At 36.2% G+C, this 18943-nt stretch overlaps 1 protein-coding gene across 1 annotated transcript in view; it reads right to left on the reverse strand.

The window, feature by feature from the left end:
- The window catches only part of PKL (chromatin remodeling factor CHD3 (PICKLE)), a 132262-nt gene that overhangs the window by 40924 nt on the left and 72395 nt on the right, over positions 1–18943 (reverse strand). The window contains exons 21-24 of the mRNA XM_089815178.1: positions 18696–18905; positions 11762–11930; positions 11541–11637; positions 11296–11370 (exon numbers count right to left, since the gene is read on the reverse strand). Of these exons, the coding sequence (XP_089671304.1) occupies positions 11296–11370; positions 11541–11637; positions 11762–11930; positions 18696–18905 (551 nt within the window). The remainder of the gene's footprint in view (positions 1–11295; positions 11371–11540; positions 11638–11761; positions 11931–18695; positions 18906–18943) is intronic.

The raw sequence follows: 18943 nt of genomic DNA on the forward strand, positions 1-18943 counted from the left end.
ATTGTTCAACAATATAAGGAGTGGGAATTTTACATTGTGCGGGGAATAATAGTCAATGTTCCATTCCCACTTGAACCTTCTCTAGAGGAGAGATGTTCCATTCTCAAATAATCTAAGAAGACAATTTCTAAATCTTCATGTGCAAATAAGTATTCTCATCTTTTACATTTATCTACTCATTGTAGTCTCTCTCTTATTTGTAGTTCTATACATACTATAAGGGTTATTTGCCTTGATCTTTTACTTTATATTCGAGGATGTTCTTACATGAAAAGAAGGTTAGTACTTTACACATGCTACCAAATATTGTGCAGACTCAATCTAATGATAGTAGCTCCAAAGATGCTGATGATTAAGATGGATAAATTGAGGCTCTTGAAGCAAACATCTTTGATGGTTGAGATTATGAGATACTTCTACGTTAAGAGGGAGTCTAACACTTCTTCTAAGGCAACACAGGAGCTTAAAAAATTGATACTCAGAGGGAGTCTAGAAGTACATGTGTGTGACTGCATGATGTTGATAAAATAATCAAAAGATTATTTTGTGTATTGAATAAAACAATGAATGATTACAACAAGCTTACAAGCTCATATATACAAAACGAATATACAGAAAATAGAAACTATCATAAAATAGAAACTATCTACATACGATAGATAGAGCATTATTAGAAATATTCTAATACCCTCCCATAATGCTTAATCTATCAATAACACCAAGAGCCTCCCTGAATTTTACAAATTTATTAGAACCAAGAGACTTGGTGAAGATATCAGCGCACTGCTCTAAGGTGGGAACATACAGCAACTGAATAGATTTGTTTTCAACTAGCCGATGAATGTAATGACAATGTGTTTCGACATGCTTCATTCATTCATGGAAGACCGGATTCTTTGCAAGTTTGAGTACTCCCTGATTATTACAGAATATAGGAGTCGGTCCTGATTGAGGAACATGCATATCTGCAAGCATCCGTCGAAGCCAAACTGCCTCACAGGCTGCCTTAACTGCTCCCCAATACTCTGCTTCAGTTGAAGATAGGGCCACCGCTTGTTGCTTCTTACTAGTCCATGTCACAACAGCAGATCCTAAATTAAACACATACCTGGTAGTAGACTTATAATCATCAACAGAGCCAACCCAATCTGAATCTGTGTAGCCACATAGTGTAGAATCAGACTTTTGAGTGTATAGAAGACCATAATCAAGAGTACCACTCAGATAGCGCATGACACACTCTGCAGCTGTCCAATGATCAATCTTGGGTGCTGTCATAAAGCGGGAGACATAGCTTACAACAAAACTAATGTCAGGTCTAGTGGCAGTAAGAAAAATGAGACTACCCACTAGTTGTCTAAACAAGGATTCATCTACAATAGGTGAATCAAGCCTGGGTTCCACAGGAGTGAGAGCAAATTTGTAATCCTGCATTCTGAACCTATCCAGAAGACTTCTAGCATACTTGGACTGAGAAAGAAAGATATTGTGTTCAGCCTACCAAACCTCAATTCCGAGACAATAGTGCAAGAGGGCCAAATCTGTCATATCAAAAGTGTTGCACAAATTCTATTTGATTTTTGTGATCAAATGTGCTAAACTTCTAGTGATGATCAAATCATCCACATAAACAATGATAAACAAGACATCATCACCTACATGTTTGATATATAGGTTTGAATCCGATGGACTCCTCTAAAAACCATGGCCGGTTAAATATTTATCAATTTTCATGTACCAAGGAGCTTGTTTCAGACCATAGAGAGCTTTGACAAGTTTACAGACTTTGTGTTCCTGACCAGCAACCTTAAATCCAAAAGGTTGCGTCATGTAGACTTCTTACTATAAGTCACCATTCAAAAAAGCACTCTTGACATCCATTTGATGAACTTTCCAACCAAATTGAGCTACTAGAGCAAGAACGAACCGTATTGTACTCATTTTAGCTGTAGGAGCAAAAGTCTCCTCATAGTCAATACCTTCCCTTTGTGAGAACCCTTGAGCAACAAGACGAGCCTTATACTTGTCTAAGGTGCCATCAGATTTATATTTGACCTTGTATACCCATTTGCAACTAATGGGCTTCTTCCCTGTAGGAAGATCAGAAAGAACCCAAGTTTGATTTTTTTGAATGCTCTTAAGTTTAGCTTCCATAGGCTATTCCCATTCAGGAATACCTTTAGCCTCGGAATAAGTTTGAGACTCATAAACACTATGAATGTTAGCCATAAGAGAAAAATTAACTATTTGTTTGCATTGATTTCGAGAAACTCTACCTTGAATATGCTCATCATCCCTTAGATCACTAATAGTTTTAACCCACCATTTGGTTCGGAGAGTAGAAGAGCTGACCTCTAGAGGAGCTAGAGAAGCTAGAAGAGGTTCAAAAAAAACAACGGGAGGAGGATCATTCTCAAGACTCTTAACAGGATCAACATCAGGTGTCCCAAGGCAGGCATTATCTGTATCATTCTGCCCATCAGATGGTGCAAAAGGAAGGGGAACACTATGTGGCTGTTCTTTAGAACATTGCTCAGAAAAGGACAAAAATGGTCCTCGAGTTTTATCAAAAACAACATCACAACTAAAGATAAGATGATCAGTGTCGATATCTATCAATCTATAGGCCTTATGGTTGTCACTATACCCTGTCATCATGAGTCTCTAGAGTCTTGGAATCTAATTTGGAACGTTTAGCATCAAGAATCCAGACATAGGCAAGAGAGCCAAAAATCTTCAGGTGGTTGATCTTGGGCTTATGACCAGAGCACAATTCTTCAAGAGTTTTGTTCTTGACAGCCTGAGTAGGGGAATGATTCAAAAGGTAAACAACAGTAAACACTGCTTCTACCCAATACTTATTAGGAACACTCCTGTGTTGTAACATAGAACAAGCCATCTCAACAATCGTACAATTGCAACGCTCAACAACACCATTTTGCTGAGGAGCGTAAGGTGTGGTGAATTGGCGCTTCATGCCATGTTCAGCACAAAAACCGAAGAATGCATGAGAATAAAATTCCCCCCCATTGTCTATTCTAAGAGAAACGATACTGCAGCTAGACTCGTTTTCAACCAACAACTTAAAATTCTAAAATGTACTAACTGCATTTGATTTTTGTTTAAGAAAGTACACCCACATTTTTCTACTAAAATCATCAGCAATAAGCAAAAAATATTTGCAATCAGTAACTGAAGATGTATTCAGACCACAAATATGAGCATGAAGTAATTGAAGTACCTAAGACGCATGCCAAGAATCTCCATCTTTGAAGGGAGTCCGATGTTGTTTGCTAGCCTGACAAGCATCACATACTCCAAGACGTTGTGGCTGAATCGGAGGTAGTCTAGAAACAAGTTCCTCCCCGGATAGTTGAGAGAGATGCTGGATGTTGAGATGTCCATATCTCTGATGCCACAAAGTGCTGAGAGACAAATCACGAGCTGCCATAGCTATTTCAAGAGAATCACCAGTGTCAGTAAGCCGATATAGGCCATGATTCTCTAGACCAGTAGCAACAATAAGACGAGTCTCTCGATCAATAACGGAGCATTTGTGGGCACTAAACACCACATCGAACTAAGGAGAATTTCTCATGATCTGACTCACAGAGAGAAAATTGAGTGCCATACCAAGAACGTAGCAGACATTGAGAAAGATGAGTTGACACCCACCAAACTGTATCTGAACATTTCCTCTGCCAATAATTTTGAACTCCTCTCCTTCGCCAAACACAACTGAATTGCTGTATGGATAGAAATCCATAAACCAATCACGCCGATGAGAGAAATGACGTAAAGCACCAGAGTCAATATACCAAGTAGAGGATCGAGCTAAATCAAAAGGGCTTTTAGCCATGAAAGCGTAGAACACAAACTCCTTTGTCTCAGAATGTTCAACAACATTGGCCTGTTGATTGGACCCTCCCAGCTTCTTTTGTTTGGAAGCAAGTCGTTGACGACAATCTTTCTTCATGTGGTCGTACTTACGGCAGTAATGACACTGAACACTCTTCTGTTGAAAACTGCCTAAGGATTGATGGGAACTACCCTGTGGAGATGATCGAGATGGCTGAAACTTAGCTGCAAAGGCTTGTTCTGACGAGGGTGAGGAAGCACGGCTGCCAAACTATTGCTTCCAACAATCTTGCTATAGGAGTTTAGTGCACAACTCTGGGAATTTTAGATCAACATTAGTTGAGGTAATGTTGAGAGTCTCTATGAAATGCTCATTAGATGTTGGCAAGCTTTTCAGGGTAATAACTAACATATCTTCTTCCTCCATTGTTCAACCGATGGCCTCAAGCTGATCACAATTGTCCTTAATCTTCGTGAGATGTTCCTATAAGGACATAAGTTTATCCATCATAATGGAAAACAACTGATTCTTCAAAAAGAATGCTCAACTCTTGTCAGATGTTTCATACAGCTCCTTTAAATATTTCCATATGTTTGCAGCCGACTTGCCAGAGGGAATCTGAGGTAGCTGATCATCTGTGACAGAAAGCTTGAGAAGCATAATAGCTTTGCGATTCTAATCATCAAACTTATCTTGATCCCACCAGGCGTGCTAGTGGTGGCAGGATGAGTTTATGTGCCTAGAACAAGTGCATCCAAACGACAATACTTGAAAATGGTTAACATGTGCTGCTTCCACTGGTTGTAATTGCTGCCATTAAACCGTTGACTGTTTTCCAGCATTAGGTTGGTCAACGATGCCATTTGCACGAAGTTCAAGGCAATGTTTAGGCTGACCAAGAAAAAAATGACAAGTACCCAGAAGAAATTTAAACAAATAATTTCATGAAGAAATTATAAATTTTTCCAAAAAAAATTTAAGTATTAGCTCTGATACCATAAAATAATCGAAAGATTATATTCAATAAAACAATGAATGATTACAACGAGCTTACCAGCTCATATATATACAAAACGAATATACAAAAAATAGAAACTATCTACATACGATAGATAGAGCATTATTAGAAACATTCTAATAGTTGATGGGCCTACTCCTATGTATATCAAGAGGAAGTGATGACTTATCACCGAAAAGTCAGAAGATTGATATCAGATTCAGAGGGAATTCGATAGACGTCTTTAGGCAAAGAGAGCTCTAAGGGAGTAACTAGAGGACCTGACTTCCTAGGATCATTGTTCAGAGGGAGAATTTTGAGGTGCAATCCTTTGTAAATGATATGTTCTATATGAGGAGAAGTTCTAAGTGAAATTCCTTGTAATGCATTCTTCTCTGTGTGAGAGAATTGAGGTGAAAGCCTTTGTACCACCCTCTAACTCGGTTCATGGTGGTTACTAATTCACATATGATATGTAATGAAAGGTGACTCTTTCATGTGTGTAAGGCCACTATTGTAAGGTGACAACCTTATCAATAGTTTGACCGATCTCCTAGATACACTACATTAACTTGTAGCACCTAAATGTGTTGGATGTCTAAGAGCAAGTGTTAACATGGTTCTTTGGGCCGGATTTTGCTAAACACCATGATAACCAACTCATCATGGTTCTTTCAGCTGGATTTTGCCAGACACCATGATAAACAACTCATCACGGTTCTTTGGGCCGGATTTTGCCGAACACCATGATAACCATAGTTACACCATGTTGGGGGACGGGGGGACGGCGAAATGGGGGGACAAGTTTCCGGGACGGGGGGACAGAGGGGCCTTAATTTGGGGACGGCGGGGGGACGGTGGGGGGACGGCGGTAGGGGACAAGAGGGGTGTATATATCTATGCATATGGTATTTAAAAATGTTAGTTATGAAAATATGTATTGCAATATAGGATGTAAAGATGTAAAAGAGTGAATACTTGAAACATTGCATTGAATTGGAACATCGAACATTAAACATAAATAGTCGAATTTGCAAATACTGAATAACAGGATGTCCCCCATCCTCGGTGGAGGTGGTGGAATCTAGTGGCACCGCTGGGGACGGGGAGACAGAGTCCCCAAGTCTCCGGTGCGTTGAAGTCTCCGAGACGTCGAGCAAAAAGGGGGGGGACGCGTCCCCGTGTTACTATGATGATAACCAACTTGTTATGGTTCTTTGGGCCAGATCTTCCCAGACACCATGACATAGTTACTATAATAAACTGCACTTAAGGTGGTGTTTAAGCTTATATTAAAGTTATGGAAATTGCTTCAATTGTGTGCTATAAAAGGTGGGAAATTTAGCCTCATAGTGAATTGAATATCATACTGAGATGATATCTATCCACATACTTGAGAGAATAATGTGTTCTACAAATCCTCTCTAGCTAAGAGGGAGTGTTAAAGTTGTAGCTTCAGTTGGATTAATTCGATCTGAGATACATTGTTGTTATTAGTAAATCATCATTTCCTATATATACGTATTCATGTAATAAAAATATATATTATTATATATATTATAGTATATAATATATATATATTATATTATATATAATACATATATATATATATATACATATTGTAAATATTATACAAATTATTATTATTAAATATATAAATTAAATGATGATTAAACCTTAGAGACATGTCTCTTCATGAGACATGTCTCCTCTCATATTTATATGAGATCTAAATATGTATTTGGAACACATCAATTACATTGGCAGTGTTAGTACATTTGCAGAAAACGATCCATGTTAATCAACATAATGAACTCGCAAGACATGGGAATGAGCATAAACCAAAGAAAAAAATCTTTTGCAGGTGGCAGATTTCACAACCCTCCAAAAATTGATAATCCTCTCACCTTCTCAACTTCTGCCTCGCGTGGAATGTGATGAAAATTCAACTAAGTCCTATAAGTGGTGTTATGAGGAATGATCAACACAAGGATGGAGGATGCAAAGTGTAGAACCGAATTGGAGGAACTGAAAGGGAGGATTAAAAATCCTCAAAGCACCTTAAATTCTGACATATTTGCAATCAAGATGAAACTTGCACAAAATGGAGATCGAAGGCATGGAGCAACATAATTAACATGTCAATGGAAAGAAAGTTGGATCGAGGAAATTCCTTGAAGGGTGGCAGATTCCACCACGCTCCAAGGAGTCATTATCCTCAAAGCCCCATCAATTCAGCCTTGCAACCATGAGAGACAAAACATGCACTTAACCCCTTCAACTTGCACAATGAGAGGCAAGGTGGAGAAATGATAAGATAGAGGATTGGAACCAAGTTTAAAACGAAGTCCAGGATTAAAATTCTAAATTCTTCCCCCACCTTAATTTTCACCTCATTGTCATGTGGACGGAGCATGAATAAAATTCTCTAGATTGCACAATCGAGAGAGAGCAAAGAACAAAAATATGGAGGCAACAATGGAAATCAGTTCTCAGCTAGGATAAATTTAATATATAATAGATTTGAGTTAATAGAAATCAAGGAAATTCCTTCCACCATCCCCCAAGGATAGATTATCCTCTAGCAGGCCTAAAAACAGCCTTGCATTATGGGGGCTAAAATGCTAATCTTCAACTTCTGAAGTTGCATAAAATGGAAGGAAATGGTGAATAAGACAAATGTTGGCAAGAAGACCAAGTGGGGAGCTGGAATGAAACAAAGAAAAAACCTTGCAGGGTGGCAAATCCTGCCACCCTCCAATGAATCAATAACCGTCCAATGCCCATTGTCCACCAAGGAATGAAGAGGCCCAATAGAATGAGAAAAGAATGTGATTTAACTAATGATTAAGGAAGCAAAACATACAATTACCCCCACCCCCCCTTATCATTTCCACCTTCAAGGAGGAAAATGGAGAATAAATTAAATGTTTTTTTGTTCAAAAGACCAAGTTGGCCCCTACAAAGCCATGTCATCTGAAGTTGTTAATTGCCTGTATAAGAAGGATGACAATGATTCATTTGCAACAATGAATACAAGAAAAGTCACCTCTGCTAGTAGACAGCAACTTTCTTCCTAAAGTAGCAGTAAAATATCTCCTTGTAGACAGCAAAAGTCTTGAAGTGGATGTATGTGCAGAGAAGATTATTGAGGGAAGAAGCTAATTGTCTCTTAAGGGAAACAAAATACCTTGTAGGAGGTGGAAAAACTGAAATAAAATACCATGTAGGAGGTGGAAAAACTATCTTTAGAAAGCAGCTAATTGCCTTGGCTGTAGTGAATTTGAACATCTATGGTAGTCTTCTTCCTAAAATCAGAAATCAGAGACAAAGGGGATAAAGGAGAGTCAAATCTGGGCATGCTACTCATTGAAAAACTCACTTATTTTCCAGATTTTAAATAAATTCATATACAGTTGCAAGATTAAAATTATTTTATCAATGAAATCAAAACTCAAGATTTGGAGAAGAAATTTGGTCTTGAACTTAGAAAATGCCTCCTCATTTTGATGTTGATGCTATTTTATTTCATGCAAGCATTCACATTTCTTTCCCTCCATTACTTCATGAGTTTAATGCATTTTATCATTGTTGGTACACATGCAGATTAATCCATGATTAGCAGGAAATCACCGAGTATTATAGCCTGGCGAGATTTTGACGAAACTAATCGCAAATTTAAAAACTCGGTTGCACTCAAAAAATCGCAGATTACTTGCAGATTTATCGGCGAGATTTTATGAAAAACTAGTGATTTTCTGAGTAAAACTCGTCTGTGTGTTTCCAGCAGCGATATATGCAAAAAAAATGATTTTTGCAACACCAATTTTCATTTGTACCCACTATGCATTTATATCAAAGTAATGACAATCGGAATCGTATTGGAATCGGCACGGCCAGATCGAATCGTGAATCGGGGGTGAATCGGCGATGAATCGGCAAATTTGAAAAAACACTTTAAATGTAGAAAGTAAAAAAAACAAGTTATTTTTTTTAAATTTACAACTCCATACTTTTCTGGCCACGGGCGATTTCTCGCCGATTTTTTCATCCGATTCATGCAATTTTTTTGATGAATCGCCGATACCGGCGATTCATGCGATTCATCCAAAAAAATCGGGTGTAGTGATTCCCGACTCCAAAAAAATCACCCACCTTGAATCTTATCGCTGAATCACCGATTCACGCGATTTTCGAGCAATTCTCGTTACTATGATTTATATATATCTACACGTTGCTTTTTTCTTTTGTGTTCTCTTTAATTAACTCATTACATGCATCTTCTCATTGAATTTTGCAAAAAAATGTATTTTTAATTAAATTTAAGCGATTTTTAGGTTCCAAAGTTTTTCCCGAATAAACTTTTGGGGCCTTGGCAAGTTGTTGCCGAGTCTGAGCTTTCCAACTGTGCATTTTATCTCCTTTGTTTTGCAAGGCAAATATGGAGCAAGGAGAGGCTTGGAAGGCAAAAGATAGAGATGACGACAGAGCCATATTCAAGACTTCAAGCAAGAAGATAGTTCAAGGACAAGAAACGAAGTTTAAGACTTAAGTTACTAAAGTACAAATTCAAGGCAAGATCAGTCCAAAAAAGAAAAGATACAAGAAAATCAGAGAAAACATATCACAAGCTAGAATTTCCTCCGGAAAACCAAGTTCATTTTGAAGGATCCAGCTACGTGAAGGACTTCATCAAGTTCAAGATTCAAGTTTACAAAATACAAGCAAGTTCAAATTATGGCAATGAGAAAATCTCCAAGAACAAACATTGTTTGAGAAGATGAAGCAATTTGGGAATATGTCATCACAATTGAAGACTTGATAATGTTGATATCAAGAGATACATTCTCATCGCCAAGTAATTGATCAAGTCTACAAGATAAGGATGCTGAGGTGACACCCACTTGTCTTCAACCAATTAGAAAATTCCAGTTAGATGTGTTCAACACATTCAAGCATATTATGCCAAGTGTACAATTTTCTCATTAACTCTCAAAAGCATTGTAATTTTCTTATTGGCCCACAAAAAGGTGCCTTCATGTAATTCGAGATAAGGTGGAAACCCCAATTAGAGTTTGTACTGGATAAATCTTGGCCCTTGATCTTAAATTGATCTTGGCCCTTCATTGTATTTGAACAACTATAAAAGGCCAAGGCTTTCTCATTTGTAAAGGATAAGTTCGATTTTAGATCTATTAGAGAGGAGATTAGTTTTAAAGTAAAGTAGGGGGAGACTTTGTTGAAATTGTTGCTATAATGATATTAAAATAATTGTTGATTTATTGTTGGTCTTCATGGTGGATTACTTGTTATTGCTTTGCAGTATTGCACGGTTTCTTCAATTCCTCATTTAAGATTTTATTTCATGTTGAATAGAAATAGAAGCAGATGAATGAAAGATATTATTGAATGGTGTTTAATGATTAAGCTAGAGTTCATACCTTTTGGTACTTGTTGATTGTAAGTAATAGTGCAAGGTTATTCTAGGCCTAAATGGTAAGTGTTTTAACTTTTGTTGGATATGTTCATTTAGAGTGCACCTTCATAGGGTATTTGGATGAGTATTCACAATGTGAAAAGCATTCCTATATCCATAGAAGATATGACCTTCCTATGCCTAATTGACACGGCGAAGCAAGAATTGCTTAGAGGTTCACCCCAACATCAACATTGTTTTACATTCTCAGAGTTGGAATTTCCAAATCTCTTTGCAATTGTTTGGTTGGAAGTAATTGGACAAGTTGAAGTAGATAAGCAGGAGATAATTTCCACAGCAAGTCAAATTGTGATATTGGAGGAAACTCAGTAGTTAAGTGCACTCAGGCTGGACTAGTACTAGGATGGGTGACCTCCTGGGAAGTCCCGGTGCTTCACCCCTGTGAGCATCACCTAGATCCAATGAGTGTTAAGTGTTCCATTTATTCTCATGAGAGATGGGTTCATGTTCAATCACTACTCAAGAAACATGGGTCAATGAGTTTGACTCAAAAATCACACAGTTAAATCCTAATAGCAATATCACAAGTTGAAGTAGTTAATATCCATTGAGTGAATAGCGTAAGTCCCTTTGTGGTAACCAACAAATCACATCATAAAACTGAGTGAAAGTCCACAATAAGAAAGAATCTTGAGGTTTTCTCATTTGATCACACAATTCATTTATATTGTTTAGCATATGAGCATCCTTATTCAAGAGACAGTTGGAGATTTAGTGTTTCATCATGGAATGTCAAGTAAATGATTTTGCATGTTGTAGTGAACACAAAACACTCATCAACAGGTAGGTGAATGCATTTCAGCATAACAACAAATGCTCGATAATGAATTGTCCATTGTCAACTTATAAACATACCGAGATAAGCAATTTGAAAGTTTATTAGACACTTAAGTATACAATAAAACAATTTAAAATTTATTAAAAACATATCAAGATACATACTCCTTAATCTCCTCGGGAGTTTTCTGCTTCATTCGAGGAATAAACTCGCTCCAATCATAATTACCCAAACCAAACCTACATTCAAAAATGAAAAAATTAAGTTGCAGATCTACTACAGAATAAGAAAGAACACATAGCACTAAGCGAGAAATGAATGAAAGGCTCAGTAAACCAAAATTGTAGACCTATTCCAGAAAAGCATATTCAGTGTATCGAATAAAAATGTTAATGATACAGAGCACAACCTCATTAATATCTGGACAAAAGTAGCACGCTGATTTTGACTGAATCCAAGAACTCTAAATGATTTTCCATTACGTTCCATAAGAGGTGGCGGGTCTCCTGTATCCACCAGTTGTTACAATGCCAGTAAGTCAGATAAAATTAAACCTTAAAAAAAAAATCAATGGCATACAATATGAATATACACAGCTAGCAGTTCTGCCAAAAAAATGAAGTTAACAACCCCTTGTTCGCTTTCTTGAAGATTGAGGCTTTCTTGCAGATAGATCTGCCAATCCTTTCCCTGAACCAGACAGCTCCGCCTCCATCCAGTCAGCTTCCTGATCCTCTTCGTCATCATCTGAACTGACATCTTCCAATCCAGCCAGATCATCCTCTTCAGTAGCCACAAGCTGAAGAGGACAAGTGAAAATGTTTATTTTCTTCACTTAAGGAACCTGACACATTTACATTTGAACCATCCTACAATAGCTTTAAATTCATGTGGTCTTTATTAAGTCCTTCAGACTCAGGCCAAAGAGTTTCCCTTAAGCCAGATACACTAATAGTGTCAAACTGGATATCTACAGAGATAAGGGTTCGGGCACAAGGAGACAAATATCTTATTTTTTTCTTCTGAAAAATTGAAAGTAATCAACAAATAAATTTTGCTTAAAGAAAAGTGATTACTTTGAAACTTCATGTAAGAAACAGAACAAAATACTTCAATTGCACAACCAAATACAATTTGAGCATAACCAAGAAAGGTTTATCCTCACAAATTAATTTTTGTACTTGAATCTCTATAATTTTTCACTTTTGACAAGGTCTTGGCCATGCTTGTTTCAATAGTTCGTACCCTCGGCACGTACTTGTGGAGTTTTGTCTTTGGCGAATTGCTCACCAGTTATAACTCGTGAGCAAAACTTGCCAAGTTTCTGGCGAGTAATTGCCACTCTTTTGGCATGTACTCGATAGAAACTCAGGGTCCATGAGGGAAACTCACATGATTCTTCATAAAAGGGGAAATACCAAAAATGGATCTAAAACAAATTTATTTTGCTTAAAAATTCATCAACACCCCCACTATTCCGTACACAGCAGTTGAAAAGCACATTTCAGCTCCTTCAAAGGATTTCTAGACGAATTTGGAGAGTGAATTTCAAATATTTCAAGGGCATGTTAGTAATTATTTTTTTCCTTTTCAAGCACTTATATTCATTTTGACAATTAAAAATTAAAATCAAGCATATAGGCTATGAAAAAATCACAATTTCCCAAAACATGGTAGCATTTCAAATTTACTTCCAAAAAGTTTATCACCATGATTTTATTTCATTTATGTTTTTTTTTTTGAGTAATTCACTGTTTTTTTCAGAGTCATAGCCCGTAGGGATACGTTTCCGGAACACCCTGGGACGCATTTCCCATCTTGGTGACGTGCAAGGAGGCAATTCCAGGTGCAGGGGATGTCAGCGGGAAACTGCTACTGTGACAGTTTCTGGACTGTAAATTTAAAAAACTTAAAACCTGAAATTTTCAAAGAAAAAAAACAGTTGGATTGAAACCTAACACTACGCCTTTAAGATTTTGTCTTTTTCAGCTCTGTGAAGGTTTTTACCTTCACTTTCTTAGCTACGATGCCACAAATTAAGGCATGTGAAGGATTTTAGCAGCATTTTGTTTAAATTATTGCAAACAGTGACCCTATATTTAAATATTTGCTCTGTTGTTAATATTAACTCAGTTCTTGTGTTAATATATGCAAAAAAAAAATCATTTATAATAAATTTAATATATGTAGAATTTATTATAGTATATTTTGATATAAATATCATTATATTTTAATATTCATTACTTTAAAATATTAATTTATTATTTTTAATAATGACGTCTCCAAGTACCCATCTTCAAGCAACCTTGGTTTTTTTATACATAAAATATTTTCTTATTTTAACCTCATTTTGGAATAAATTATTAAATAATTAGGCTATAATGAATCTAAGTTGATTTATATAGATTCTAGGCTAAACTTATGCTGATTTAGGCTAATTTTTTTGTATTTGAAAATGAAATGTTGTAATTTCACTTTGCACGTGTAGATTAACTGTTGGATGCACTGGCAAATAGAGGCCTCTAGATCTGGCTCAAGCTCAACCCAACCAATGTCGATTGTAAACACTTCTTTATCAATAGCTAGGGAGCCTCCTTGGAATATGGTGTACAAGGACCTACACACTGAGATAGTTATTTTCATTTTATTCCAAAATCTACAGCATGAAGGCATTAATTGTCTCAAATGGCAAGTTGCAAGAATTAGTCTTGTTTTTGCTTGGCCCTATGACAAACACCACGAAAGAGATAAACGTGAGATGATGTGCACCTTGCATCAGCAGAAGTAAAAAAATTATAAAGGGAGAAAACAATGGCGGCCCTAGCAACATCCATAGCCAGTGGCAGTGGTCCTGGTCCTCAAACAAAAACAAATGAAGAAACAACATTTTAAGGCATAGTGGGCTCCCTTCATGGTACACGTGCAAAACACATTGGCGTACTTTTCATCCACATTAAAGAGTACCTACATGCCCACCACATAGCTTTTTTGTGCCCAGAAACATTCTTGAAGCATAACCATGATTGAAAGTGCAGAGTGGAAGAAGGAGGTGCATTGACGAGCAGATAAGATGTGTCAATAGGTGCTTCAAAAGCCTTCCTTTCAGCATGGTGATCAATTCTTACTAAGCGAATTTGGTACCTATATTGATAGTTGTGAGAGATTCATATGGGATATTCATAAACTTATGCTACTTTATAGTAATTTATGTCAATTAAATTTTTTGTACTCTCACATTGTACTTGTAGGATGCTCATGGATGCAACTGAAGAGACAAAATTAGAAGTGGAAGAACCAAAAAAGAAATGTTAAAAAAAGGTTGCAATATTCATCTAAATCGGTGAACAAACAGAAAAGATTGCACCATTATAAAAATTTGGGTAGCTTCAAATTGTGACATGATTGTTTTGAAATATCAGTGACAAGATTTCCACGATCCATGATATCAAGGTATTGCAATTTCTGGATTAAATCATGTGCAAGATTTAAACATCAATATTTCAGATCACACTCCATCATCAGGATGAAGAGAGCCAGAGGAGTGAAAATAGATTTAACAAAGTAAAAATGCTGAAACATTGAGTCTAATGTTGAAAGAACTTGTCAAGGATGTGGACATAGAAAAGGTCATACAAATCATAACTAACAATGCATCAGCACCAGTGGCGTTTGGGCGATTGCTACAAGACGAGCAATGGTCATTCTTTTGGACCTCCTCTACAACACATTGCCGTGGCCTTCTTTTAACCAGCGTGATGTCTGTTTTGAATTCTTTTGCATATTCTGAATTTTAAGGTTTTGATGTTTGCAGACTATTTTGTGGTTTTTCAAGGATGTGGAATGCAAGATGCTGAAACTAAATATACTTGAAAACTTGAAACGTCTACAACTATTTAACACATCCAATCTATGTTGAACTTAAAGAAATTTTAGATTTCTTTATTCTTGCAAAATCAAATGTCCAATCAAAGATGAGTGTAGTAGGCAATTCTGAGTAGTTTAGAATTTCTGAGACAATATCACTCTGCTTCTGGAATGCTCTGCTCAATGAATGTCTAACCATGAATGACGTCAACCTAGATCAAATTGACCGGCACTGAAAATAATGGAAAAGTCTAAGGATTCCCCTGAATTGTATTGTTAAACAGCCTATGGTATGCTGGCATAAGTCTGGGCTGAAGTGAACTGGTTTTATGTCCGGACTGTAGCTTTCCAACCCAATTCATGTACATGCATCTCAGCTGGGTGTTTCAACTAACACACCAAACCTGGAGGGTGTCAGTGGTCTGATTCTATGGCTCTGTGTTTGCTTGGAAGATACTGATCTGCACGCACTGTTACTACCATTCAAGGAGCAACAAGAAATAAAACTCAAATTTGGAGGGTTGCGATTAATATTTGTTATGCACCTGTGTAATTGTTTTGCCTTCGGAACTTAGAGAATGATTGTAACTTGAACAGAGCTGCTCCATGAAGGCACGTGGGCTGTGGCTGTTTAATATTGGGCATGATTTAGTGAACAAACTGCTATTTTTGAACTCCAAACATCCCATCGATGGCTGGGAAGTAGTATGCACTTCTGCTAGAAAGAATGGAGGTTATGTTGTTGATGTTATTGTAGCTATGGTCAGATTCTTTCAGGCCGAAATAGATAACATATATAGTTGTGATAATATAATTATATTCACAATACAATTATTGAGATATAATTATTATAATGATATGATTATATTATATGATAATATAATAATTATACTATTTTATTACTAGCATTTGCGCCAAAAGGTGCAATAATTTAGCCAATAGTATACTATATTATTTAATATTGTCTATGTAGTCTTTATAGTCGATTGTACAAAAAATAAATCCACAATCTAGGCTGGAATCTTCTAGATTTGAACTGAATATATTATAACAGATTAATATATTGAAGAATGGAAAAAGACTGAAAATTACATTTAATAATTTATTCAATTTTTTAATAACTATTTTTTAATAAAAGTTTCATATTAAATGTGCATAATGTTAATTTAAGTTAAATTAGCATATTTCCAATTTTGTAGACTTATTGTTGCAATTATTAATTATTTTTATATTTGTGAAAGATGCAAATTAGTTCTAAACAATTTAGTTTTTATATGTTTTCTTCATAAACTTCAATGTAATATAAAAAATAATAAACACTTTTTTATAATTTATTTATTAAATGTAATCATCAACCTTTACATTAAATTTCTAAATTACCACTTTTAAAATATACAACTTTCCAACATTTTAAATTCGTATTTGTGACCCGCACACATGTCAAGGCTAGAGCACAAGGAGGCCTAGTGCAGGACCCTAAGGCCAAAATTGATGGATTTGCTCTAATGATGACGATTACAAGGATAAGTATGAGGATGAGGAGGATGATCATGATGAGCATGTCACTGAGGTTCAACCTGACACACTAGGAAAGAGGATGGCTCTAGAGTCTTCCATGACCTATCTCAAGCATAATCATAGGAGGACATAGGCTACTATGAGCCTTTGTTTTGATATATGTTTTGAACTTATAATTCGATGGATTGCATATTCCATTAATGTTATAAACAGTTGACAATGGCACAATAATTCTACAATGTTATTCAATTTAAGTAATTTCTTTCAAAAAATCGCATTTATACTAATGTGATCTATGAAAAGTTGTGTATGTGTGCAAAGTACCTTCTATTTATCGCAATTATTGTGTATTTGATGTTAATTGGCTAAAAGATGCATGAAAAAAACTTTAAATCCTTAAAAATCTTTGAATTTCATGGGTTCTTAATTGTTGAGTCCTCGCCGAGTTCGAGCCCAAGCCCGAGCCCAATTTGGGCTTGCCGAGTCCGAGGCTTGTAACACTAGATGCTCCAAGTTGAGGTAAGAGACCTCATCATGCAAGAATTGCACAATTACAAGATATTGGAAAAAATAAGCCCCTTTCTTTCAAACTAACTTTTTGAGGAAGAATCACTTAGTCACCAAGAAATAAAATTTGGAATCTTTGTATCACATGAATCTTACAAGATAAAAAATTTTAAATTATCAAATATTAATAAATTGATAAAATATGATTTAACTTTTGTTCCTAACTTTTCAATATTTTAGTTCTTAGATTCTTCATGATACTCAAATCTCTAAAGATATACTCTTTGCATTTTGTGTCAATCTTGTCATGCATCCAACTTTGAGCATAATGGAGTCTAATTGAGGCCATCCACAGGAAGAAGAGGATAAAATTAGCTCCAAAAGCCTCAATGACCTCATCTTTGTGCAATATAACCTTTGGCTTCACATGACATGGGTAAAGGAAAAATGAAATGAACTCATCGATTTGGATTGATCCTTGTAGCAATCTAACATGGCAGGATGAGAAGACCCCATTGTTTACTGAAGATTAAATTCTTGATTTTGAAAGGTAAGCATTTGATGATGTGGATGCAGTAGGAGATACAGGATTGGATGACATTGATGAGGTCGGGAAGTCATCATTGCCATCTACTAGCAAGGTGGAGGTCGACCTAGATCTACAAGTACAGCCTTCTACACCAAGCAAGGAACCACAACAAACTCCAAGAATTAGAAACTCATGCACTCTCCAAGTATTCACTCGAATGTAGAAGAGGAAGATGTAAATCTTGTATTTTGTAGTATGTAGTTTATAAATTATAATAATGATTTTCAAAAGCAAATAATCATAAATTCATAATAGTTGTCAGCTATCTACTGTATCAGTCATCAGGAATCCACATGACGATGTGATTTTGTATCAGTTTGTATTCAAAATTTCAAATAAATCAAATTTAATTGAAAACATTTTGGTACTCATTTATGCACTCACTAAATATATCTTGTAATTTAAATTGAAAAACTGGGTTTCTAAAGAAACTTAAGCAATTAGTTATATTGTCAAGTTTTGGGTCTGCCAAGTTTTCCCCGAGTCTGAGTCTACTGACAAATTTGTTCACAATGAATGATAATTATTTCTTCCTAGGAGTGAGGGAGCCATTTAGCACATGCTAGTAAGGCCACTTCATGTTAGGAAAAAAAAATCACCAATGCGGACCAGCAGACAATAAACGGGGTATATCACTTTCCCAACTAATCAAAATGAGCTTCTGTCTTAAAATACAGAGCTGTGTCTGGCAAGTTTTCAGGTTCTCTACCTTATTGAGACAAAAGGATATTAAAAGAACCAGAACCTTTAATATTTAATGCAATAACTAATAAATAGAGAAATATAGTAGCAAATACCAAATTATACATTGAAAAGACTAAGCTCCCTCATAAAATCAGCTCTTTTATCCCGCACTTTATGCAGTGAACTGTTTCAGCACTCGGGCATCAAAAAGAGTACATAGCATCAAACTAAATGCACTAAAGAAATTTAGCACTAGCACAAACTTCAGACGCCAATTAATGTGAGGAATGACTCCATGCACGTAGAAATTGACAGACACATTATCAAGATTTTATCAATAAGGAACTGGATATTCTACTGCAAGACAATATGGCATTCATACAAGAAAAGTTGGTTATGTACCTGTTTCCGACTGCGTTTTCCTTTTCCAAGCTCTGTGAATACCTCAACCTTCTGTTCCTCATACTTGTCTTTAAGCAAATCCTCCCAGTACTTGGCTCGTTCAGCTGCATTTACTTCCGCAAATTTGCGATCTGCTTCTGCTTGTTTCCTTGCCTCTTCAGCCCTAGCTGCTTCAGCCTCCTCTTCATCTATATACTCAAAATTTGCTACCTATAAAGTTTGTAAGATGACAGCAATTAATTTTTGCT

This window comes from Cupressus sempervirens, chromosome 2 (genome assembly GCF_028749045.1).
Source record: "Cupressus sempervirens isolate cs-2001-9-10 chromosome 2, ASM2874904v1, whole genome shotgun sequence".
Lineage (NCBI taxonomy): Eukaryota > Viridiplantae > Streptophyta > Pinopsida > Cupressales > Cupressaceae > Cupressus > Cupressus sempervirens.